The 23,464-nt window shown below is 39.0% G+C and overlaps 2 protein-coding genes across 2 annotated transcripts in view; one reads left to right on the top strand and one right to left on the bottom strand.

Moving 5' to 3' along the window:
* The window catches only part of COL4A3 (collagen type IV alpha 3 chain), a 66,514-nt gene extending 43,455 nt beyond the window's left edge, over positions 1-23,059 (bottom strand). The window contains 10 exon segments of the mRNA XM_054205262.1: positions 555-632; positions 1,232-1,258; positions 2,083-2,136; positions 2,886-2,948; positions 3,244-3,288; positions 3,776-3,820; positions 5,543-5,632; positions 8,244-8,300; positions 22,382-22,590; positions 22,593-23,059. Coding sequence (XP_054061237.1) covers positions 555-632; positions 1,232-1,258; positions 2,083-2,136; positions 2,886-2,948; positions 3,244-3,288; positions 3,776-3,820; positions 5,543-5,632; positions 8,244-8,300; positions 22,382-22,590; positions 22,593-22,701 — 777 coding nt within the window. The 5' untranslated portion in view covers positions 22,702-23,059.
* COL4A4 (collagen type IV alpha 4 chain) overlaps positions 22,487-23,464 on the top strand; it is a 75,728-nt gene continuing 74,750 nt past the window's right edge. Inside the window, exon 1 of the mRNA XM_054205271.1 lies at positions 22,487-22,744. The gene's annotated coding sequence lies outside the window, so the exon portion shown is untranslated. The remainder of the gene's footprint in view (positions 22,745-23,464) is intronic.

Here is a 23,464-nt window from a genome sequence, read left to right as displayed (position 1 = left end):
TACTGTCCTTTGTTAGTCCTCCAGAGGTTGAGCTGGTCTAATCTGTTCAATCTTAATTCCTGGGTAATTTTTACAGTTGGACAGGTCCCTTCCAACCGAACTATTCTATTCTATATGTAGGGGTAAACCCCTAAATCTATGACCAGTTTTTCTCCATTTCTAAAGTATTGTTGTTCGTCTGCAACCTGATTTCCCTATCTCACTTTACTAACACATAATGGACAATATTGGTTCTGATGGCAAAATTAATTACTATTGTCTTGGAGTACTCTGTTTTGTAAAGTCAGAAGAAAGACTCTGAATATATTGTATTAATCAGATTACATAAAGTTAATAATTTTTTAAAGACAGAATTATTTTCTGGTTTGCAAATGAGTGAGATAATTGTAAAAAATACTATATCTATATAAAAAATATAATACATGAAAATATTTTATATGCATACACTCACACATTATATATAATGTGGTTTTTATATATATATATATATATATGTATGTATGTATCTATCTATCTATCTATCTATCTCATATTCTGAATTAATTCTGAATTACCTGAAGTCCAGGCATTCCTGGTAATCCAGGATCACCTTTTGCACCATACCCCTGGTTATATACCTCTGCAGGGCACCCCTGGACAATCACATAAAAAGGAAGATAAAAAGTTACGTTGTAGAAGTCTGTAGTGGAACAAATCTAATAGAGTTTGCAAGGAAATAAACAACATCAGAATTGCATAATGATGTCAACTATCCTCTATGGATAGTTCTATGTTTAAAAAAGATTTTATTAAGCAGAATATACCCTTTTCAGGCATTCTAGTTCTCTGTTAGGAGCAGTCTTCATTTCTGACATACCTATGTTACTTACCCACAGTCCCAACGTTCAAATTTTTTTGGTACTTTTTATCCCTTTAAAATACTCTTTAGTGCATCTACAGATTTCCATATGAATTCATATGCTGTTTGGGGATGGGGCTTAGTTCTTTGTGTGCTTGAGAGTTAAATTCATTACATGCAATAACTAGTTAAAGGGGAAAAAACTGTTTTGTAACCTGGAGTGAATACGTCTAGTTCAGACGAAGCAGCAAAGTTTGTAGTTGCTTCTTCTGGAAAGTAAACCTTCTGTTTCCCATGAATTAAGACCTTAAGAACTCTTTACCAGCAGTGAACATACACACAAACTGTTGATCACCAATAAACATTTCACATAATATGGTGTAAATAACTGACCTTCTCTCCTTTGATGCCAGGAATACCCTAGGGAGAAGAACAAGCATATTATTAAAACAGAAAAGTAAAAGAGACCATGGTGAAAGGACACATTCTAAACATTCTCTAAGCTCAGTGCTCTTGAAGCGATTTATTTTCATGGACATGGTGTATCGCCAGGTACATGTTTACTATGCCAGACTTCAATTTAAGAAGAAAGGGAATATTGTTAAAAAGTAGCCCAGTCTCACAACTCTACAAGTGAAGGCAAAACAGTTTTGAAGCCTGACCTTAATAAATAAAATCAGGAAAACTAGTAAAGTAAAGATCATGTTTAGAAGTTATTAGATTTGAAGCCACTGGAACTTGATAGATAGCATTCCTTTTCCACGTGTTTAGAAATTACTTTTAAAAACACTTTTCAACAGAGAAAACCCAAATCCTAAGGTTAAAGCAATGCAGCCACAATAAGAAGTTCTGGGTTTAATTCCTGGTTCTTATCGACTTAATTAGGCCATATCCTCCAAGATATTTAGGCATAAACTGAAACTGCAATCTATTAAATATATACTGGACCCCTTTAGAGATGTGAGTGGCAAATTTTCATTAGTATCCCTTGAGACACTAAAGAGTTAACACCAGTGAGTGAATTTGCACGCGCTCATTAACTAAGAAGTTGAGGCCCAACGTGCAGCCAATAAAATGTTACTTTTAACTTTGGTTTCTTTACCACGCAGTTTTCATATTAATAAAATGGGGATACCTATATATTTCAACTGTTGTCAATACCAGCTAATGTGAGGCTCTACACTCCTCCAGTGAATGGCTTTATGAGGTAGAAATGTACACAATCATGAAATTCAGACACCTACTGGAATGCCTGGAGCACCTCTTCTACCTGGAGGACCTGGAAAACCTTGATCGCCCTGGAAGTAGTAAGAGTGACTGTTAATGCATATTATTGTCTATTATTTGGTCTGATTTTAGCAAATGTGATTAGAAAAGAAGTTTTTTATGTTATCATACTAAAATTGTGAGTTGCATTACCACCATATTTGCTAAAAGGGGCACAGCCACACCGTATGGGTCTTGACTTCCATTCCAGACACCAGGTTTTATTACCTATGTCAGATCAGTTCACTGTTTTACTAGAAATGTATGATTTTCTGTAGCAGGCTTTCTTCTGACTCCCTCTTTCAGAATGCTGGAAGCATTTGTTCATAGAGCAAAGGAAAACTAGTAAACCTGTGACTTACAGTAAGCCTTTTCTTTTAATTGATTTCAGGACTTATGGATTGTCAACTGCAAGGTAGATACTGGTGAAATAAAATTAATTAACTATCTATCTCTTCTATTTCAACCGAAGGACAGTCTGAACAAAACTAGTTAGGTCTCCTGGATTTAATGAAAAAAGTTTTATCCGTCAAAATATTAAACATTGGTCTTAACTTTTTAGCAAAGGTCATTAGCATGTATTATTTAACTATCTATCTTAAACAAAAAGGCAGCACTTTTCCTTTCTCTAGCTTTGCGATTCAAATTTTTTGTAGTTGATAAAGTCACAAAACACAACAAATAAAAGTTACTGTATATCAGGGGGGAATACCAGAATGCTTTTTGGCCATTCCTAAGCATAGCCAAACACAATCTCTGTAACATTCAGTTTGGTTTGTACCTTTGTGCCGTTGCATCCTGGAACACCCGAGCGCCCAGGAGGACCAACAGTTCCCGGTTCACCCTAAAAAGAAGTGCAATATTGACACAGGCTTTGTTTTTGCACATTCATATTACCCTGCAGCAACACTGAAAGAGTTTATGTTGGAGCAGTGTTTCACAAGACTTGACAGATTACAATGCGTTCTTAAATCATTACAATGAGTAAGAATTGCTGATGCTAAGATTTTTATCTCTAAGCTAATTGACAGAGACAATGCTGACGTTGAGACTAGCGTGAGCACATTTGGCTGAGGATAATTGTGTATGGAAGACTGTAGTAAGAGATAAATGGTTAAATCAGCGTCATTTTTACTTACTGGAAGGCCTGGGGGACCTGAAAATCCAGGTAGTCCTGGGAGTCCCTAATGGTATAAAAACAGAGGAATAATATTACAAATATTAAGCAAATGCTCGTGATGCAGTTTTTCTTTTGATCACATTCATAAGACAAATGAATGCAAGTATGATTGTATCAAAAGATCACTATTTCCTCTAACCCTTCTGACTTTGAACCAAGTATAATGGTAGCTTATGCACTGTTAACATAGACTCCTTTTGCATGCAGAAAAAAACTCAGTAAAATAACTCTTCATGGAATTCTAGTCTGACTTTTTCATAGCACACCCCAACACTAAATACATACAGCATGAACCCTATACATAGAGTGTAGCAAAAAAGGCAAAAGTTCTAAAAACCAGATAATGCATGTGCATAGTCCAGGTCATACATTTTAAAAATACTTTAAAATCATATATAATGTTTTGGTTTTATTTTTCACAAATTATTGAACCAGGCTTGCATTTAATGATATTTAATACACACAAGTTTGTTTAAAACATAAATACTTACTCGTATGCCTTTGGGCCCAACTAAGCCGGTAAGCCCTGGAGAACCCTAGATCACAAATGGAAAACAACATACTTCAATATAATTGAGAAAAAGCACACATATGTCAAGAAGACATGCAATATTTTAAATAGTAATACCAACATGTGCACATGAAACTATGTAAACATGATTTGCCTACTACAGACACTAAAGCAAACAAGCATTTAACACAACTTGCATAAATCGTGGCATCTTGCCATCCCTTTCAGTGTTTACAGGGGATATATCTCATCATAGGTCAAAAAAATAACAGTCAGGGTTTGTTGAGAAAGCAGTTGCTATGGATCTGTTCAAGCTGTGAGACCTGGAAGTGCTTCCCTGTGGGGAAAAAGCTGGAATGCTCCCACATATGGGTGATGTCCATGTAATGATCAGGTATATGCATGTACCAGCCACCCTAATCTATGGCTTGTGCATGGAAAGGAAAGCCAGGGGCAGGTTGAAGGAGGCTAAGCTGGATGGAAAAGCAAGGCCAAAAAAAAGACAGCAAAGCATGCCACAGCACAGTCTAGACAGAACCTGCTAGAATTGTTTCAAGACACTTAGAGCTTTACTGATAATAAGAAACTTTTATTGTTCCTAGAAAGGAAATGGGGAATGTACAGAACTGCATAGCTTCTAAAATCCTGGTCAACATTTCATTTAAGATAAGGAACAGGCATTGAATAGGAAAAACTAACTGGAATACACTACAATAGATGGCACTCAGGCTAACTGAGATGTTCTTGCTAGATAAATTATCCTTATTTTTTGTTATTCTTGCAGAAGTTATTATCACTTATTAAAAGGGAAATGCTCTACTAAACACTTTTCAATGAGTTCAAATAAACAGCTCATCAACATGTAAGAGATCCACCATGAGCATCAGTTCCACAAAGTATTGTAAAAATGAGACAGAACAGAATAATGCAACAATACTCAAACAAATTAAAACTATAAAAGACATTTGTTTAAAGGTATAGATCAGTGCTGGAGACACTTTAGTGCAGGTCCTAGGCATAATGTGATTGTGGCAGTACCTTCCTGATTTATACTGCGGCTGAGTTCAGGCCATATTTACACACAAATTATTTATTCACCAGAGTCAATTTATCAGTGACAGCAGCAATGCTGTTCCTTAAGACAAATATAAATAAAATGTTTTTTAATGAGCAATTTGTTTTTTCTGCTCGTGCAGGAGTCACTGAAAATTCATATTCGGCCTCAGTTTAGGTACACAGGAAAGAAAGAAAGCCCAAGTCACCGAAGTCACTCTCTCCATACTGCAGGCAACTGACTATTTCCTAAACCAATGAAAATTTATCTTAAAAATGATCTTTCCCTTCACATTTTCTTAAATCTGTTTGCCATATTCGTAATAGCTTATTTCCTCTCTTTCCATCAATAGATGTCAAAGTATATTGCTAAGACAAAATTGAGGTTATGCTACTAAGATCTATTTAGACCCATGTTCATTACCTCTGACAGTTCAGTCCAGGTGCTTTAGCACTGGCCACTGAACAACTGACAACAAAAGTCCATGTTCATATCAGCTATTTCAACTCAGTCAAAAATGACCACTGCAGCTGGTGAGCACACAACTTCCCTCACCAAATACATGACTCTGAAACAGGTTTTGCTTTGGTTTGGTTTTCTAAAGCAGAATGCGCTACCCAGTCGTAGCTCACTTTCACAGTCAAGCACGGTAGTTTCTCTGTGTGTGTCTTTCTGTCTCATATACACACCTACCTTTGGTCCCTGTGGTCCTGGAGGCCCTTCTGGACCAGGAAAGCCTCTAAGACCAGGTGGACCTGGAACACCAGGAAAGCCTTTTTCACCCTGTAAACATTAAAAGAATGAAGTTCTTAAAATATCCATGAATTCTCCTTTTGGTATCTTATTTCTAAGGCACTCATTACTTTCAGTACCTCTTACCTACAAATCTGTTTGCTACTGTGGTAGATAAATCACCCTTGCCCATACTGACCTGTTTTTGTGGCCCAGCCTATGTGCTGTCTAGGCCACTGGAGGAAGACACTCATAAGTATGGCTGAAGATATCAGAAGACAACAGTACTCAAGATTTTACAGAGTACTGAAGTTAATTGGCAGCATGAAAAGTTTAAGAAAGCTTATACATATTCCTTGTTAATATTTCTATATCATGTTTAGTCCCTACAAGCAAAACAAATCCAAATCCACTATAGCAGCCCTGATTTGCAGTTGGCAAACTTAATGGCAGCTGGCTGCTGCTGTACAGCAAGGTCAGTTCCAAATCATCAATACCTCTCTTCATGCAACCCATGCAAAGAAACAGCGTGAGTCAACTGCAACAAAACCATTCAGATAGAATAAAAGAAGTTTGCTTTAAGCAATAACTTTTTAGAATTGTTCTGAGCTTCAGAGATTAAGACACCCCATTACTTTTTCATGTGTTTTTTAAGGTCAAGTTGAAATAACCAAACCAGTTTTGGTAAAGGAAACAGAGAAGATTAAAGCTACACAAATAGAATATAGGAGGCTAAGTTACAGTGGAAGGGGAGTTTTCAGTTTTTTATTTAAATATAATGAAGATGCAATTCTTATCTTAGTTAAAATAAAGTGCTTCAAGCCTAGAAACTTGAACAAGCCTAGAACAGAAAAGGTGTTTCAGGTCTTTAGATAGCAGCAATTTAGCATGTTCAATTTTACATCAGTGAAGAGCTGCCTATTCAAGACCTTTTACATCACACCATGACTTGGGAGAGAGAAGATGGGGTTATCGATTCTCTCAATTTTCTGATTGCTTTACCAGGGGAGAGTTACACAAAAAAGCATTTGGAATTCTGCTGTACAGAATTTATGGTATCTTATTATTCAATGTACAAGATAGGACCCAAAAGAAGTCTTGGGGAAGTCAAAATACCTTGGCTTGTCCCTCCACCAATTCTTGCCCCTCAAAATCCCACAAATTTACCAGATTTTAAATAGGTTCTGAATTTAAAAAAAATAATATTAAAAGATAGAAAATAATCCCAGAATATTTTAACATAAATCCAAACAAGAATTGCATTATGAAGTGTCTGTGAGATCTCTATCATAAGCCGGCATAGCGTTTTATAACAAATCATTTATTTCATCCACGAGCGTCCAAAGAAAGGCAAAAAAGGATAATGCTATACCAAGACGTGCCACTGGAGGGAGTGTAGTACTGATTTACGGAAAAACGACCGAAGTCCTTCATCTGTGTAAACAATCATTAACTCTTAGCTACCAATTGTTTAGTTGCCTTAACATGGAACTGTTACAAGACAAGTTGCGTGCGTTCATTCTTATTAATATTTCCCTTTTAGCGGGCAGCTTATTTTTTTCTAATTTTTCAACTGCTCTCAAGTTTACTGGTTAGGACAAAGTTAGCTTAGCCCAACTAAAAACATGAAAAATAAGCACGGAGATTTTACTAAAGACATAAGAATTCTCCTTTCCCACTCATGAAAACATGTTTTAATAACGAGCATATATATTTTGAGAGAACTTTTCTCCACCGTTGAAATGAAGCTTCCTAAAGGCAAGACTAGCAGTGTTTACTGTGATGCAATATGACGCTTTTTCTTGGTAATAAACGTACAGGAGGAAAGTTGTGAGTAATTCTTTACCAATCAGATATGTTGATCAGTAGGACTGATCACAACCGTAACTCTGTATAGACATCTGGAATCTGCTGATAAGGTTTTGTATGGCAATCACTGTGTCCACAGTTAGCCTGGATTACAACCATGACTTCTTTAATAATGCCCCTTTCATTTGTGAATCAGTTGTTTTTCCAACTACAAACAGGAGTTTGAAAGAATTTTTGGCATTTGCGTAATTCAGGTTTGTATAAAAGCCACTCCGAGCCTCTGCCAAGCTACTACTGGCAACAGCCAGAGCTGCGGCTCTGTTACTTTTGATGGATTTGATGCTGTTCCCTCACTGCTGGCAAGGTGTTCACGATTAGGACCCAGAAACTCATCCCCTGTGTCTGTCTGCAGGAGATTTATCTGTTTGATACCAGTGCATGTAGCTTTCCTTCAGAAACCGGAAAAAGGGGGGAGATGGGCAAGGTCCAAAGCGGGAAGCACTGAACATGACACTCTCGATGGCATTATGAAATTTGTAACAGGAGAGCTGCATCCAGGGTAATGGTATCTGTGGGCATTTGTTAGGAGTTTATGAAAGGGACCTAGTGCTTTGGACAGTTGTACTTCTGTTGGTGTTCAAACATCATGCAATGCTGTAAACTAATGCATTTAAAAAAAATAGATTTAAAAGTCTTCTTAGTTAAACAGTGTGTCCTTTCACAATTCCCTGTAGACTCTGTTGACAGAATACTGTCACACAATAAATTCACTCACTGTATCAACTAAACTAATGTATTAACAATTTCCGGGGATAAGCTAATCTTAAAAAAGGAAAAATATGTTTGTTCTTACCTTATTACCTTTCATGCTATCGCAAAAGCAGGGACTTTTACCTTTGCATACGCAGCTCTGGAAAACAAAAAGACAAACTTTATAACAAAACTATTTTTCTCATTGTGTTGTTTGGTGAGGGGCAAATGAGATCTCAGTGGTTTTAATAAGGTAATTATTTCACAGATAATACAACTTTAAAAAAAAAAGTTCATTAAGAGTGTCAATTCACGACAGTGGAAAAGAGCTCATTATTCCTTTGTACTGTCTTTTGAGACAGGTAAGGGCACTAGTTTAATTTTATAGTTGCGGTAAAGGCCAAGAAGCCATACTTAACACCACCAGGATTATAATACCAGTGTAAAATTCAAGAATTTGGTCTCTCAGCACTAAACATTCACGGAATCATGGAATTTCAGAGTTGAAAGGAACCTCTAGAGATCATCTAGTCCAACTCCTCTGCTAAAGCACATTACACATTACTGAGGACTGCATCCAGGTGGGTGTTGAAAGTCTCCAGAGAAGGGGACTCCATAATCTCCCTGGGCAGCCTGTTCCAGTGCTCTGTCACCCTCACCGTAAAGAAGTCTTTTCTCATATTTGATTGGAACTTCCTATGTTCCAGCTTGTGCCCATTACCCCTCGTCCTGTTACTGGGAACCACTGAAAAGGGTCTGGCTCCATCCTCCTTCAACCCACCCTTTAGATACTTGTAAACATTAATAAGGTCTCCCCTCAGCCTTCTCTTCTCCAGGCTAAAGAGCCCCAGCTCTCTCAGCCTTTCCTCATAAGGGAGATGCTCCAATCCCTCAATCATCTTCTTGCCCTAATTGATGATTCTCTAAAAAACTTACTATAGAAACAAACACATATACTGATATTGTTTTAATTACAATTATATTATTTTTATTTTAATCTCTTAATAATTTTCTGACTTTTTGTAGCTGCGTTCACTTCCTGACCCTGGCTTATAGTACCTAATACTATTACAAAGGACCCTCAACTTTGTTGTTTATTAATTCTGGAGGTTTTCTGAGCCAAGCTGTGTCACAGTGCGATCCCTCACAGAGAGATATCCCCACTCCTGCAGCAAGTCCTGGGCTGTAGCTGCTACCAGCATGTCTGTGCCTTCAGGTGAACCTGCAGTTCAAAGACCTCCTTGGAGGGCTGTGTTGAGTCTGTGACCTCTGCTGCTGGAGTATGGCATAGCTATCTGGGAGCAACTACAATTTGGGAAAATTCAATGATTAATCAAGTCTGAAGAGATACTGAGTTTTTTATTGGTCACACTTAAGTGAAACAAACAAACAAACCCAAAAAAGGACATTCAGTATAGAATCGGATGGACAGCATGACTAAATTAGCTAGCTTATGTACTAGGTAGTCGCGATGTCAGGGAGCTCAGCAAAGCACATCTGAGATCCTGGGTGAATGTGAGAACACTTAATCCTTCTGTGCCCTGCTCCTGCTCCAGTTATCCTGCACTCAGTACCTGAGCTAGCCCAGTCCAGCTGGGATAACTGCAAAGGACTTTTCTATGCTCATGTAGATATATCCTATTTCAGTGGAGTGGAGGAGAAAAAAAATAATTCTTTGTTAACATAAATATTATACATAATAAAGTATCACTGAGGTTACTGAAGCCATATATTTCATACAGATGTGGAGTAAACTGCATTTATTGTATACTTTTGTACTTTGTACACTTAAATTCTTTCCTTTGTTTTTGAAGCTCTTGTTGAATGACTTTTTCAATTGTACCGCTGCAGAAAGAGAGCTATTTCAGTTTATCCTCTCACTTTAGTATATATGTTTCTCACAATGACAGTATGCTGTGATACAGCTACAGACAGTAAGAAAGGGACAAATATCACAGATAGGTTGTGAAGATGTTTTTCTAAGTTGCATAAAATTTAGAAAATAAGGAAGAAAAGTAATTTTTTTTTCTTACAAGATTAAAGCCTTTAAGATGGTATGAGATGAGCTTTCTATTTAGATCTTGAAGACAGAATTAATTAACCCCTACAGCTGGTCATAATACAACAGCAGCACTGTTCCAAATTTGTAACTTTTCCAGTGGCATTCTCAAAAAACAGAAAACAAAAGTCAGAGGAAAAAAACATTCTCCATTACATTGTGAAATTATAACGTCAGATTGCCATTAAATTTAAGTTTTCCTGTAGCAATCTGTTCAGGTAAAACATTTTACAGAATTGAAAAGCATCTTTTCTTCCCACAAGCTGCGATCAATTTCTTCTATCTATATCATCCAGAACTGAGGTATGTAGTATCAGCTAGCTGCCTTCATTTCTTACATTGCCCATGGTGTTGGTCTCTTTCCATTGACTACAGAGGAAACTTGACATCTAGTTTGGAACAACTCCTCCAGTCTCTTCAGGTGCCCCTTTTAGGATTGCGGAGATGTTGCAAGTACTTGCTGTTCTTATGGGCTAGAAAATTACTGACAGTAGCTGCCTGTCTTTCAGACAGCTGTAGTTAGTTGAGATGACGATGCCATCTATTAATTTAAAAATAGATGCAGGGGGTATTCCTCCAGTGAACAGCTATTTAAACATTCATTTACAAAATAAAAGAGAAATGAGAATCAGTTGTCCATGAAAAGCAAATCCCCCAAGAAATGATTGTGTCTGCCTGTGCTCTATAGACAGATCAGTACGATGATTACGGTGTTTCAAGCTAGAGAGTTGCAAACATTAAATACTTAATTCTTTGGCATATTTAAAGAAGACTCTTTCTTCCCCTAGTCTGACAGCTAGAATTCAAGTGGTACTGCACCAGAAAATTTGGAAAACAAAGGTGTCATATAAAACAGAAACCGTATGACTTTGCTACCTTTACTATTACTTTAATCAATGTGATTATATCACCAGGGACACAAGAATAAACACTAGTGCAGAATTAACAACAAACAGTATCCTGATTTATTCTTGTTGAGGTCTATCAGTTTGGCACTGGATAATGTAAGTTCACCAAGTTATATGAAAGATATTCTAAGCCTTTAAGTATAAGTACTAGAGGATAAAGTGACACATATCCCAAAATAAATCTGGAATAGTCTGTAAGACAACCAATTTTCTTGTTCCCTATTTGATAACAGTACCTTCATTCCCAACATATTCTCTTCAAAATAGTTCACACAGGCTATGAGTACATATCTGCTAAGCAGTATAAAAACATTTAACTGCTCAATGTTCAGCATCCCAAGGAAAGATGTAAACACAGGACACAATAAAAGTAGTCTTAAATTGCAGGCGCTGCCTTTTACTACTGTACAGGGCTGGTGAGTGACTCGAGCTACTGCATTGTTAAGGCTTGCATATGAACATTGTAAATTAACTACAAGACCTACAAGAGCCATTTTTTCAGCAATCTCAACTGTTGAAGCAAAGATTTAGTAGACACATGTCTGAGTCCAGGAAAGGTGCTGTTTACTGAGGAAAAAAATGCTTACGGTGTTCCAAATTCTCTGAATTTCCTCAGTATAACTGGGATCATATCCTGGCTGACCATACAGAGCTTTCCTGAGAAATAGCCACAGCTGGCTTCTAATCTTCCTAGGACAAGTTATTTGCCATTATAATTCTATAGACCTTCATGGAGTTGCACCTTATTTCTACCTGTGAAAGTAAAGCTAGAAGCAGATTCTTTACAGTATTTGTATACAAAGCAGTTTTCAGAACATGTAGAGAAATCACCAAATGAAAAGACTCTTCTATAATAGGTATAATCTGCAGAAGACTTTATATGTACAAACACAGAAGAAACTTTTAACTTACAATCACAGATAATTCAATATGAACTTAATGCATGAACATGCAGAAAATTGTGATGCTACATAACTGAGAAGGGTTATTAAACTATTTAAAGAAAGAGAGCCTTTGCTTTTCCAGAAGTCAAAATGCTTAGAATGTGTTTAATTTGCCATTAGTAAGCTTTCAGATCAATTTAGGTCTTTTTGTGTATGCATATCACTTTAAACTAAACTGAAAAGACCAAAGATGATTTTACATTACACAGTCGGTTAGTTGGATAATACTAAATGTTTTGGCATATGATTTTTACGTAAGATTAGATTCTGCCTTCTGTAAAGGAGCCTTGAACCAAAAAATCATTGCTCTCTCACACTACTGGATATTTCCACATCCTTGTAAGATGCCTGCAGCTCCTTTACCAAAGGACCATAACAAAACAAGAGTATATTGCCAGGTTATAAGACAAGGACATTGAATATTAGTTATTAATGGTTTATTCAAAATCCTCACAATAACATCTACATAAATAAATTCATTAGCAAAGCCACAGGTTTACTGCATGGTTTTCAGTTTTGTGATTTTTATAATAATCACCTACATTTATTTTAAATATTTAGATACGGTAGATGGCACTGGATTTTTTTATCTAAAAATCTAGGCCAACAGGTAAAGCCAGATCATTATATGAATAACAAATCAAATGAATTCACCAATGAGCCAAAATTTTAAAAAACCCAACCCTTTCTTGGAGTAATTTATACAAAGCTCCTTTCAAAAGTGTTTTGAGTAATAGTAGTAATATTCTATGTTCTTTAATACACGCTGAAACACATTTCCTGCAGTGGTTAATTTTTTGTTCAGTGGGTGCCACCTTATCTAGAACACTGAATTGCCCTTTGTACACTATGGGATTGGATTCTCTGGGCTCTGACCTCTTCCTGCCCTCAACGCAGAGACTAACTTAAGCATCTGCTTAAAAAGTGTTCCAGTCCTCTCCTCCACTGAATCCATACGACAGTCTATGTTGTCACCTATACAAAGCATACTGTAGATTCAGCATGGCACTGCTACTCCTACCACTGCAGTCCTGGCAACTTAATTTGGCTTATCAGAATCTTACATAGCTCACAGCACTTTGCCAATAGAGCTAGTTATACAAAGGATATCAGAGAATGCACTTAGGGATGTTATCAAACCTGAATATGCCAAAGGATGTCAAAAGGTGTTAATGTAAGGGAAAAAGCAAACAATGATAGGCATTTCTATCAATAGCATTTGTGAGGCAGTCCAGTCATACTGGGAATGGTTTAAAGGCAGGAAGATGGGCAACAGAAAAAATGAACCAGTGGCGATGATGAGCCAATATTTCTCCGTTGATCTCTTTTGAAATGACATATATGATGACAGAACAGTATTTGCTTGCTTTTCCAGATCCAGAAGACCAGAGGAGGTCAGCTATGATTTCAAAATATATACTTGTATTAAAAATACTGCACGAAGGACAGAGAGGCAACAAAGTGTGCTGCTGCAGGCAACAGGTACTGTTTTCTTTAAGTTTCAGATGAAGACTACATCAAGACCCCACAAGATGAGTAATAAAGACATTCATATAAAAGCTAAGATGAAATTAAATGTATTCTGTAGGAATATAGTACTCTGGTTGTAGTGGGGCTTAAGTTTACACTTTTGGCCTGATTGGTCTTTAATTTAATGGGCGAACTCCACTGATTCCAAAGGTAAATCCTGGTTAATGTAAATGAAAGATGACTGTGTGACACGAGGCATTTTAAGATGAATTAAAAGCAGTGCAAGTGATATCCATTAATTACTCTGGACAGTAAAAATAGCCCACGTATCCTCTCTCAAGTGGGTGGTGAAGCTGTCACTTTCCTTCATTGGTGGTTCTAAGTTTAAGTTTAAGTCTAAGTTTAAGGCTTTAAGTTTTTTTTAAGGTTTATTTAAACTTGATTTTTATTAGCATTTCACCTATCCTGCCATTAGGTCTTTATCTTCTAACTTCAAGGATCACTAAATTACAACTCCTTCAAAACATGGAATAAGACTTAGGGGATAAGATCTATTTTTATGTGATGCTGTCTTTTTTTTTTTTTTCCTTTTCCATCTTTCTCCTCATTAAAGGTATCCTGAGCAGCCTACAAATATGCAGGTCATCACAGTGGTCCCTTCCGAATAAAAGCGAATTATCAGCTAATTTCCAGTTTTATGTAGTTTCTCTTCAATTCCAATACCTATTAAAAATTATGTATCAGTGAGCCAGCTCCTTTAAGAGTCTTGATTATGAATTTTCAGGGCTTCTGACACACTGAGATTTCTGAATTCTTTCTGAGCTGTCTCAGTGCAGAGCAATCACTTTACAGATTTCAGCAGTGTCTATAAGCCACAACTGAGCACATAGAATTAATATTGCTCAAATAGTTAATGTTAATATAGTGCTTTAACTACAAAGGGCCCATTTCTCTAATGTTCTTGACTACATGTGTTCTATTACATCTAATAAAAGAAGTTGTAAAGCATTAAGATTACAGTAAAGGGAAAGTTTTGCTTTAACATTTATCTACAGTGCAGAGTTGTGTTGAGGTAGGTACGCTGCAGAGATGTGAAATGCTGCACTTTCAGAAGGATGCTATGGTGATAGCTAAAGCTTCCAGCTTGGACACAGTTATGTTTTTTGAAAATGTATTCTAACATGCTCAAGCAGAGGATCTGAGAGCAGAGCTGTATAGAAAAAGAGTTCCTACTGTGGAAAAGGCTATATAAGGAAAATCTTTTTTCTGAGTCTGATGCGCGTGTGTTAGGATACTTAGCTGGACTAACACAGTCAGTAATTCTATCTAGACATGGTTAGTAGATACGTGACCCTGGCAGCATATTCCTCATGTTGCACAACTGTAATCATCACGTAGCATACAAGGTACTGGAGAATGAAGTACCCTCACTCCAAAACATTGCTATGAAAACAAAATACCAGTCCCACCATTAGCATCTGTATACTAAAAGTTTTTCATGCATTCTAAGCATCAAACATGAATTCATTAAAATTATCAAAGACCACAAAGAACTTTGTGTTTTTTTAGTGATTGCTGGACCAGTACAACAAAACCAAATTATTAAGCCTTCAATAAGTATAGACAACATAGAGCAGAAATCGGAGATGATGAGATGAAGGAAAATATGTCAGTTCCCAAACCCTGAAACATTGTGTAGTCACTTGTGAACCGGAAGGCAGCCAGACATTCCTACCTTAGAAGACTCCTGTTAACAGCCATGTGTGCTATCAGAATTCACTGCATATTGCCTACCAGTTGAATACCTAGCACCTGACAAAAATTATTTCATTTCACTTTCCATTATAAAGAAATACACCTGTAACTTTAACTAATAAACAACTTGGTCAATAATGTCTAACACAGGGAGACTGGATCTCAAAGGCCACAGTGGAAGACACCTGTTATGCTACAGAGAGTGCAGTTGTTGAATAAGCTCCATTAAAAACTTGTAATGGGAATAACTACTGAATCAACATCCCTTCTTGGTGACATAGGCCTTTTATTACTGGTTATGTGCTGCTTTCAGTGTGAGATTCAGGCGAGAAGTCCTAAGCATTTATGATCATAGGAAAAAACTTTCAGAATACTTCACAGAAGCAGGATTTTGTGTCTAACTTATTGCGATCGCACAATGTGAACATACAGCATGTCTCTATCTGAACTTGGGAAGAATTTCATTACTTACTATCCTTAATTTTAAGCTGTCATGAGTTCTTTTGGAAGGGATTATTTTCTTTTTATGTAATATAAAAATTTATTTATAATGGTATTTGCAAACCAACTATGTGGAGAAATGGAAGAAACTGCTGTAGATGAACATCTAAATGACTTACTATTACGTCAAAGGAATGTGTATGAAAACCCTTTTTCACTTCAGAGATTGAAACTGTTTTGAAAACCTTCTCTTAGTTTTTAAAGCAAAAACCTACTCACTAAGAGCTTTGTATAATAACAATTTTATGGTGTTAGACAAATCTCTTCATTATAACTATTCATATTTATCACAATAAAAAGAAAAGGTAACATAAACCTTAAGTAAAACAGGATACAAAGATGGCAACAAAGTTTTCCTAGAACTTTGGTATCTCTTGCCTATGTTTAAATGGAATGAATTCTTTCCTAGGGAAAAAAAACACACAACCAAACACCAAAAAAACAAAACAAAACTCGTAAAACACCCTGCAACTCTTTGTTTGTAACATACTGTATAGCACACCTTTTTTGCAGTGAACAAGGCTGTCTTTATGGAAGTTACAAGAAACTACCATAACATAACTGTTCATACTATTCTTATGAAAGCACACCATTCTGTCATTGTGCTCATAGTTCCACATACAACTTCCATGGTGCCAACCATATTCTTGTCCAAGCAGATACAGTACAATTAATTATATGGAGCTCCTCTCTTCTCTCCAACTCACTGACAATAAAGAATTAGAGCGCAAGAACGATAGGGCTTAGCAATCTTCACTGTGCCTGCATGTTATCATCACTGCATTAGGATAAAACAGGTAAAGTGTTGTAATTTAGAAAAAAATCCACCACCTTATGTTTTCACAAACTCAAAGTTTGTGAGCTCTGCAGTGATGATCACCAAGGCCTGTGTTGTAGAAGCTGCCTGAAATTACTCAGTATCTATGTACATAGGGCTGGCATGTTGTGTGCAATTTTGGAAAATTGTAAGTTGAGGCTCTCAATTGAATGTCTGGGGTTTTTTTGGAGGGGGGTTAATTGCTTTTGTTCTATAAAGAGAAGATACAGAATTACTCCATCTTTAAACAGAGAGAATGATGGTTTACGTTCCTCTGCTCAAACACAGAAAACTTTGATACTTACAATGACCAATATCTTACTCTACAAATAATCTCACTAGCGTGGAAGTCTCTGTTATAAGAACTGTCAGAAACTGGACCAAACTGTTATGATACATTCGGGAGGGTAAAATCTGCAAAGGCAAACCCATAAACCCCATCTCTATGGGTTTCTTCTCCTGACCATGAACAGGACATGAGGACAAAAGAAATAAATATTCTTCCTTTCCACAAGGAAAAAAAGATTAGGCAATTCAGGCCACAGAATTTTGTTTTGTGCAGCAAAGTCTTAAGGGTGTTTAATCAGCTTATTCATCCGTGCTCTTCCTTCCTAACAGAGGGTCATCTTAAAAGAGCAATCTAATAACAAAGAATACACACCATTTAGCTAGTGAATTTTTGCTTACCTACCATAGTATGGTTAGCATTACATCACACAATTTGTATTTCTTCCCAACTGTTGACTGTGGGAATGGTACTCACTACAACTGTTGTCTCCTCAGGCCTGTATATTTGTATATTCATAAAATTCCTGGTGTGCATCTTCTGTTAAGTGGTGCAAATAGCAATGAAAGCAACAGTAGCTTGTTCAGAGAATCGTTATTGCACAATTGCACATGCTTTGGTTTCTCCTTTTTTGAAAGGCTCTGCGATTTCACAGATAAAAAAAAATAATAAGCTACGTTACTTTTTCTTGCAGCTTCCTCCAAAATAATCTGCAGCATAAAGCCCTAGTTAAAAAGCCTTAATTGAACCACACCAAATGGAAAAATCTGTAAAACTTTGAGATTTGTACCCTGTTACAGAACTGTTAAGTTAAAAAAAAAAAAAAAAAAAAGACAAACAATGAAAACAGAACTAAAAATACACTAGGTGTGGCAAAATGGAGCTTTTCCAGTGTGTGCATGAGAGATTGGGGCTATAAACAGTTAAGAAGAAAAAAGCCTTTTTTGTATTTCACCTTCCTCCTAGGCTCCTGTAATCCATGCCAACATACTGAGCCTTCTAGTATTACTTTGTTAGGCGGTAGGGTGAGAATGTGACAGTAAACCAGATGACCGGACATCCCGTACTAGCTGCACTTAACAGCAAAGTATTTTGTTTCAAAGACGTGTTATGATAAATCAGCTCTAGGTATTGCAGAGGAGATTGCTAGCACAGATCTCAAAATAAAATGCTGTTATATCTATATGAAATGCAATGAAATGAAGAAGGAATCAGCGTTTGCCTGCCTACTTTGATCATTTCAATGATATTATTCAGTCAGCAAAACAACTTGAGTTACAGAGTTCTGCTTAAATGTGTATTTACCTTGTAGATCTGTTAGAAAAAGGCTATAAATCTAGTGTTAACAGTTCAGTTGTCACAGGTGTGAAAGATCACCTAAGGAGGTTCATCTTCTTTCAGTTGTATGATGCAGCAAACGCATAAGCACACATTTCTTGGCCATCAGAGCAAGCCTCCATGTGGTATAAGACAGCAGAACTCCATAAATTTTGATGCACAAACATTAGGGCAACTACGATAATTTATGCTAACTCTCTTGGCCATGTAGGAAAGGCATGGCTCTGCAGTGCTCTGACATTGGCCTGTTTCTCTATGGACGTGACGGCTGAATTACAACTAATTATAGAGGCAATCAGGATCAGAACAGTCTAGTATAAATTGGGCCAAATTATCAAAGTCACACCCCCATTGACTTCAGTGCTGGGATCATATTAACCAAATCAAAGAGAGCACTTCACAAAGGACTTGTTTTTCTAACATGCTCAGTGAACTCTCTTTTGTATATTCAGGTGCACATCTTCCCTTCTCAGCTGCCTTGTACGACAAAAGAACCTGGGTGCTTCCAAAAGCCGGAACAGAAGGAAAATTCTCACTGTGACACTTTGTCCCTCCAACATTTTGATTCCTAGTTAAACAAAGCAATTCAGCCTGCACCCCATTCTCACCAGCCTTGGAGATGCTCATGGCTGAGCTAGAATGCTGCATTTTTTTCTTTCCAGAACCATGTATTAAGATCTATTTGTGACAACAATATAGTTTGCATATAATTAGGAAAAAAATATTGCATGAAGAGGAAGAGACATTTAAAAGTATTTGCATACAAATTCTAACACTTGTAAAAAATGCAATTAATTAGGAAATATGAACACTTGCATCTAGTAACAAATAATAAGCAGAAGTGAGAAAAGGGATGCCAAAAAAAACCAAATAAACCAACTCAGTGACTATAAGGCTTGAGAAGATATCTCCCCTCCTTTGCCAGCAGCACACGATGAAAAAATGCAAAGAGTAATGACTGAGGCAAACGCAGAATATAGAGCAGTTAACTTTACCCTATGAGCTAATGCAACATTTCAATTGTATTACAATGAAAATCAGAAACTGGTAGTAACATGAGGTGCAGCTAACTTGCAATCAAGTAATCTTGCTCAAGTAGAAACCCTCTTTTTTCCTGTTCTGAACACATGCTAACGTGATGCCATCATAAAAATGATCAATGCCATTAAGAAACAGTATTGATTCAGTACTAATGAACTTGACCTATGTATTTTTCTTATTAGCGTAATTTGAAATGGCAAATTTCAGGGAATTTTTAGATTAGTGTTTAATTTCAACACATACAAGAAGTACGTGGATGGTATCAAAAGACAAGACACAGCAGAATTAACTGGATTGTGCACGTGCATCAAGACAGTATCAGCTGCAGGTGCTGTTAAACAAAATGAAACAACGAGAAAGCAAATCAATTTTTTTCTGAGAGGAAAAAAATAAAATGAGGAATGAGAAAGATCTTGGTCCCTGAGGAAATATATTGATAATTTTTATTATTCTTCTAAAGTATTTAAATGAACATGGGAAAATTCAAAGAATTATAACATCAGTATTTGGAGTGAAGGAATATATCAAGCAAGCTGAAAAGCCTTTGACATGGGAAGATGCGACTTCTGCTGAGTTTTCAGATGTGATTAGAGCATGCCAGTGGCCAAGAATGCAGATAATTATACTCCCTAGCAGGTGCCAGAGAGTGCAGCCTCCTAAGGGCAGGGAAGTCTGGAGTCTGTGAAGGGCTGTGAGGAACAAAATTTGTTGTATAAACAACAGCAGGCACAAATTAATAATTTCTTTCTTGTCTTTGTGAATGAATTATTTATGGAGTTATTAAGAGACATACACTTAAAACTTTTCCATGTTGAAACATTTTTTAATTTATGCATACAGCAAAAATATTGCTTGCTGGTCAAATATCAATTTATTTTCATATGAAGGTGTAGAACGATTTTAAAACACAAACAATACCTATTTCTTTGCAATGGACAGTCCAGACAAGATACAATGATTTATTGATCAATCATTTAATGTCAATTAACATTAGCCATTAATATTTAATTAGAAGTTTAGATAAAATAGCTTTTTAAAAAGTTTTTATTTCCTCCATGATCTAGAAAATTTTTTTAGATTTTCTCTTTCGAAAATACCAGCATTTTCTTGTAAGAATAGACATGGTGACATATGACTCTTAAACTGATCTGTTATCTGTTGCAAATCTAGTTTAAACTAACCTTAGCCAACATTTGAGATCCACTAAACTTTCAGAGCACCACCGAATCAATAAACTGTGTTCAAACTTTGCTTAAACAGCAAGATTTCTGCAGAAGATACTTACTGCCATCCCAAAACGTGTCTTTAAGACCTAAGTGTAAATGAGGCTCTAGTAATGACAACGCTCTAAAAAACTGGTATCTCAGAGCTTCATTATCTGCCTTAAGTAGAAAGGCTGCTAATGAACTGAGGTACATGAGTCTGACAGACTGGCAAACATGCTAGGATCCTACTGAGGTTGCTAAAAGGTGTTGAAATGCTTTACTGGGCCATATGTGGAGTCTTACTTGTCGATACATCTCCTTTTCCCTTCCTTTTTAGATAAAACCATGAAACAGGATGACAAGATCAACACAGCCAGAATAGAGGCTTAGAAAAAGTGTGAGTGTGTGTGTTGTGGGAGACGGGGAGGAGTTCCTGGTACACAACCTGCGCCTGTTAACAGCCATCCAGAAGCGTATATGATGATGTCCACCTCTTGGGAGCAACAAGGGCAATGGATTGGAGGTACCAGCAGCCGAGGAGAAGAATGGAATAAAGAACAGCAAACTGGGTAGAAGAGAGAGGCAGGTCTTGAGTTTATTCACCTTCCACATCTTGCTTTAGAGAAAGAATCAGACCTAGGCAGAGCCTGAAACAACTCTGCAGAAAACACATACTCTGCAAATAGATCTGATACCTCTGTTCTACATAAGGACTAAGAGGTATTTTAATGCCATTACAAATAAACAATTAGATCTTTGTTAAATGACTAAACTTGACTGCAAGTTGGAGTGCTATGAAAGAAAACACGTTTGGTGAGGTGCTTATGCTGTTTCCAGACACTTTACCAGAAGGGGTGAGTGAAAGAGCTGCAATGTTTTAGAAGAAACATTATTACTAAATAGTCTGCTTCAGGTAATTACAGCAGAATGTGGCTCTATTTTTAGCAACAACGAAGTAGAAGATCAGAGTTTTTCCTTATAAAGGTGAACTGCAAAATGTTTTGATAGGCAGTAAAGGATTTTGATGTACTGCATTAGAGTTTACTTACACACGTAATGGAGAAATTAACACAGTTGACTATTACGGGAGAAACAGAACTTTAAATTATATATAGAAACTGGCAGTTTCCTGTGTTTGATGCCTATCAGAAATTTACTGAAACTGGCAGTTTTCCGTTTGGTAACTCCCAGACATGTTGAGAGCTACGTTGACACATTTACCCCCACAGCTGACTGCGCTTCTCCCTGTTGAGAACGTACAATCTAAATGTTATAACCCTAGGAGAAAGGCACGGCAAAGTCTACAATATGAGCCGGGAGAATTTACCGACCCAACGGTGATGAACACTCATCGTTAAACCTGAAAGACAAACTGTAAAGTGAGTTTGTACCGAAGGCGGCACAGGTGGTCCGGGCGGCGGGTGCTGCTGAGGGCGTTTCCCTCAGAGGCCATCACGGCCAGCTCTGTCCCTGCCGCCCACCTCCACCGCCTCCTGCGGGGCGAGGCGCGTCCCGCCGGACAGGCCTCCGCTGCCGCTCCGCATCTCCTCAGGGAGCGCCCCCGGCCGAAGGGCGGGAAGCCGCCCCGCGACCCGCCGCGATTCTCCTGCGCGCCCGAGACCAACGGTGAAGCGGCGCCCGGCGCGGGGGCCTCCCCGCCCGGCAGCGGCACCGGGGTAACGGTACCTCGCATGTCCCTCACCTCGCCGTGCCCGGGTGCCGCGTACGTCCCGTGGGAGAGGCGTATCTTTTTAAATACCATAAATTCACCTTTTCTTCCTCACAACTTGACAACGCAGAAACGCAACGAGAGATGGCCGAGGGGCTGAGTCCCGCTCTGCCCCAGCTAACGCCGCGGGACCCCGCGCCACCGCCCGTCCCGGGCCGCCCCAGCCCCTCCGCCCCGCGCTCGCTCACCTCAGCCCCCGCGGCGCGGCCCGGCCACAGCAGGGCGAGCAGCAGCAGCGGCGCCAGGCGGCTGGGGCAGCCCCTGCCAGCCATCTCGGCGCTGCCTACGCGGCGTCCCGCGGCGCTCAGACTCTGCCCCCCGCCCGCCCGCGGCTTTTGGCCTGGGGGCTGCTTCGCACCCGCTTCGGCGCTCCCGGCACCCTGGGGTGGGGACAGGGACCGGGGCGGGGCCTGGCGGGCCACCCCTCTCCTCTCCCCCACTCCTCGTCTCCTGCTTCAGGCACCGCCGGCAGCCGCCTTTCGTCCGTCCGTCCCTCCTCAGCGGGCATGGAGTGAGCGAGGAGCTGGGGGCTTTCCCGCCTGGGAGCTGAGGTGAGCGCCGCGGAGGGGCAGCCCCGGGCGCCGGTACCTGCCGCTCGTCACGGGTCGTCCCGCCTGGCCTCGGCGCCTGAGGGGCGCCCTGTCCCGGGACAGCTGGTGGCGTCCCTAGGTTGCCGGGCTGCCTTCGCCCGCTTCTCCCGCGCCGCCGTGAGGGCGCAGGTGGTGGGCACCAGCCGAACGGCCGCGGGGCTGCGCGGCGGGAGCGGAGACCCGCCTGGGCCGGCCCCGAGCACCGTCTGAGCAAGGACACGGCCTGGGGTCGCCTGTAGCGCCCCGGCAGGGAGAAGGGGTCGGTTAAAGCGAGGTGGGAGGCGGCAGCGGCGAAGGCCGGCATCAGCCCCGACCCTCAGGCGCGTCCCGCCGCAGCCCCGGGCGCTGCCGGCACTGACCGGGGTGTTTCCTTTTCAGCGGCGCTTTCCTCTCCCTCGAGTGTTTTGCTAATGAGACAGCGGACACCAAGAAGGGACAAAGTGCTGCCCACTGCATAAATGTAAATCAGCGAGAAACGTTTCTCCCCAGGCTTTCCACATTTGCTTGGCGTGATATAAAGGTTTTCTGAATGGAAGTGTGGTTTGTACAGCGTTGGCAACATGTAAAGTTTTATTACATTTATGTTATTGACAAAAGTAATGCATGTTCAAGGTAACATCTCATCAAATAAATTGTTGTTCTGAGATGGCACAAACTTGGGAAGTATGTTGGCCAGGCTGG

The sequence above is a fragment of the Rissa tridactyla genome, chromosome 6, assembly GCF_028500815.1.
Source record: "Rissa tridactyla isolate bRisTri1 chromosome 6, bRisTri1.patW.cur.20221130, whole genome shotgun sequence".
In the NCBI taxonomy this organism is placed as follows: Eukaryota; Metazoa; Chordata; class Aves; order Charadriiformes; family Laridae; genus Rissa; species Rissa tridactyla.
Note: the sequence above shows the minus strand (reverse complement) of the source record. Positions and strands in the feature narration are given on the sequence as shown.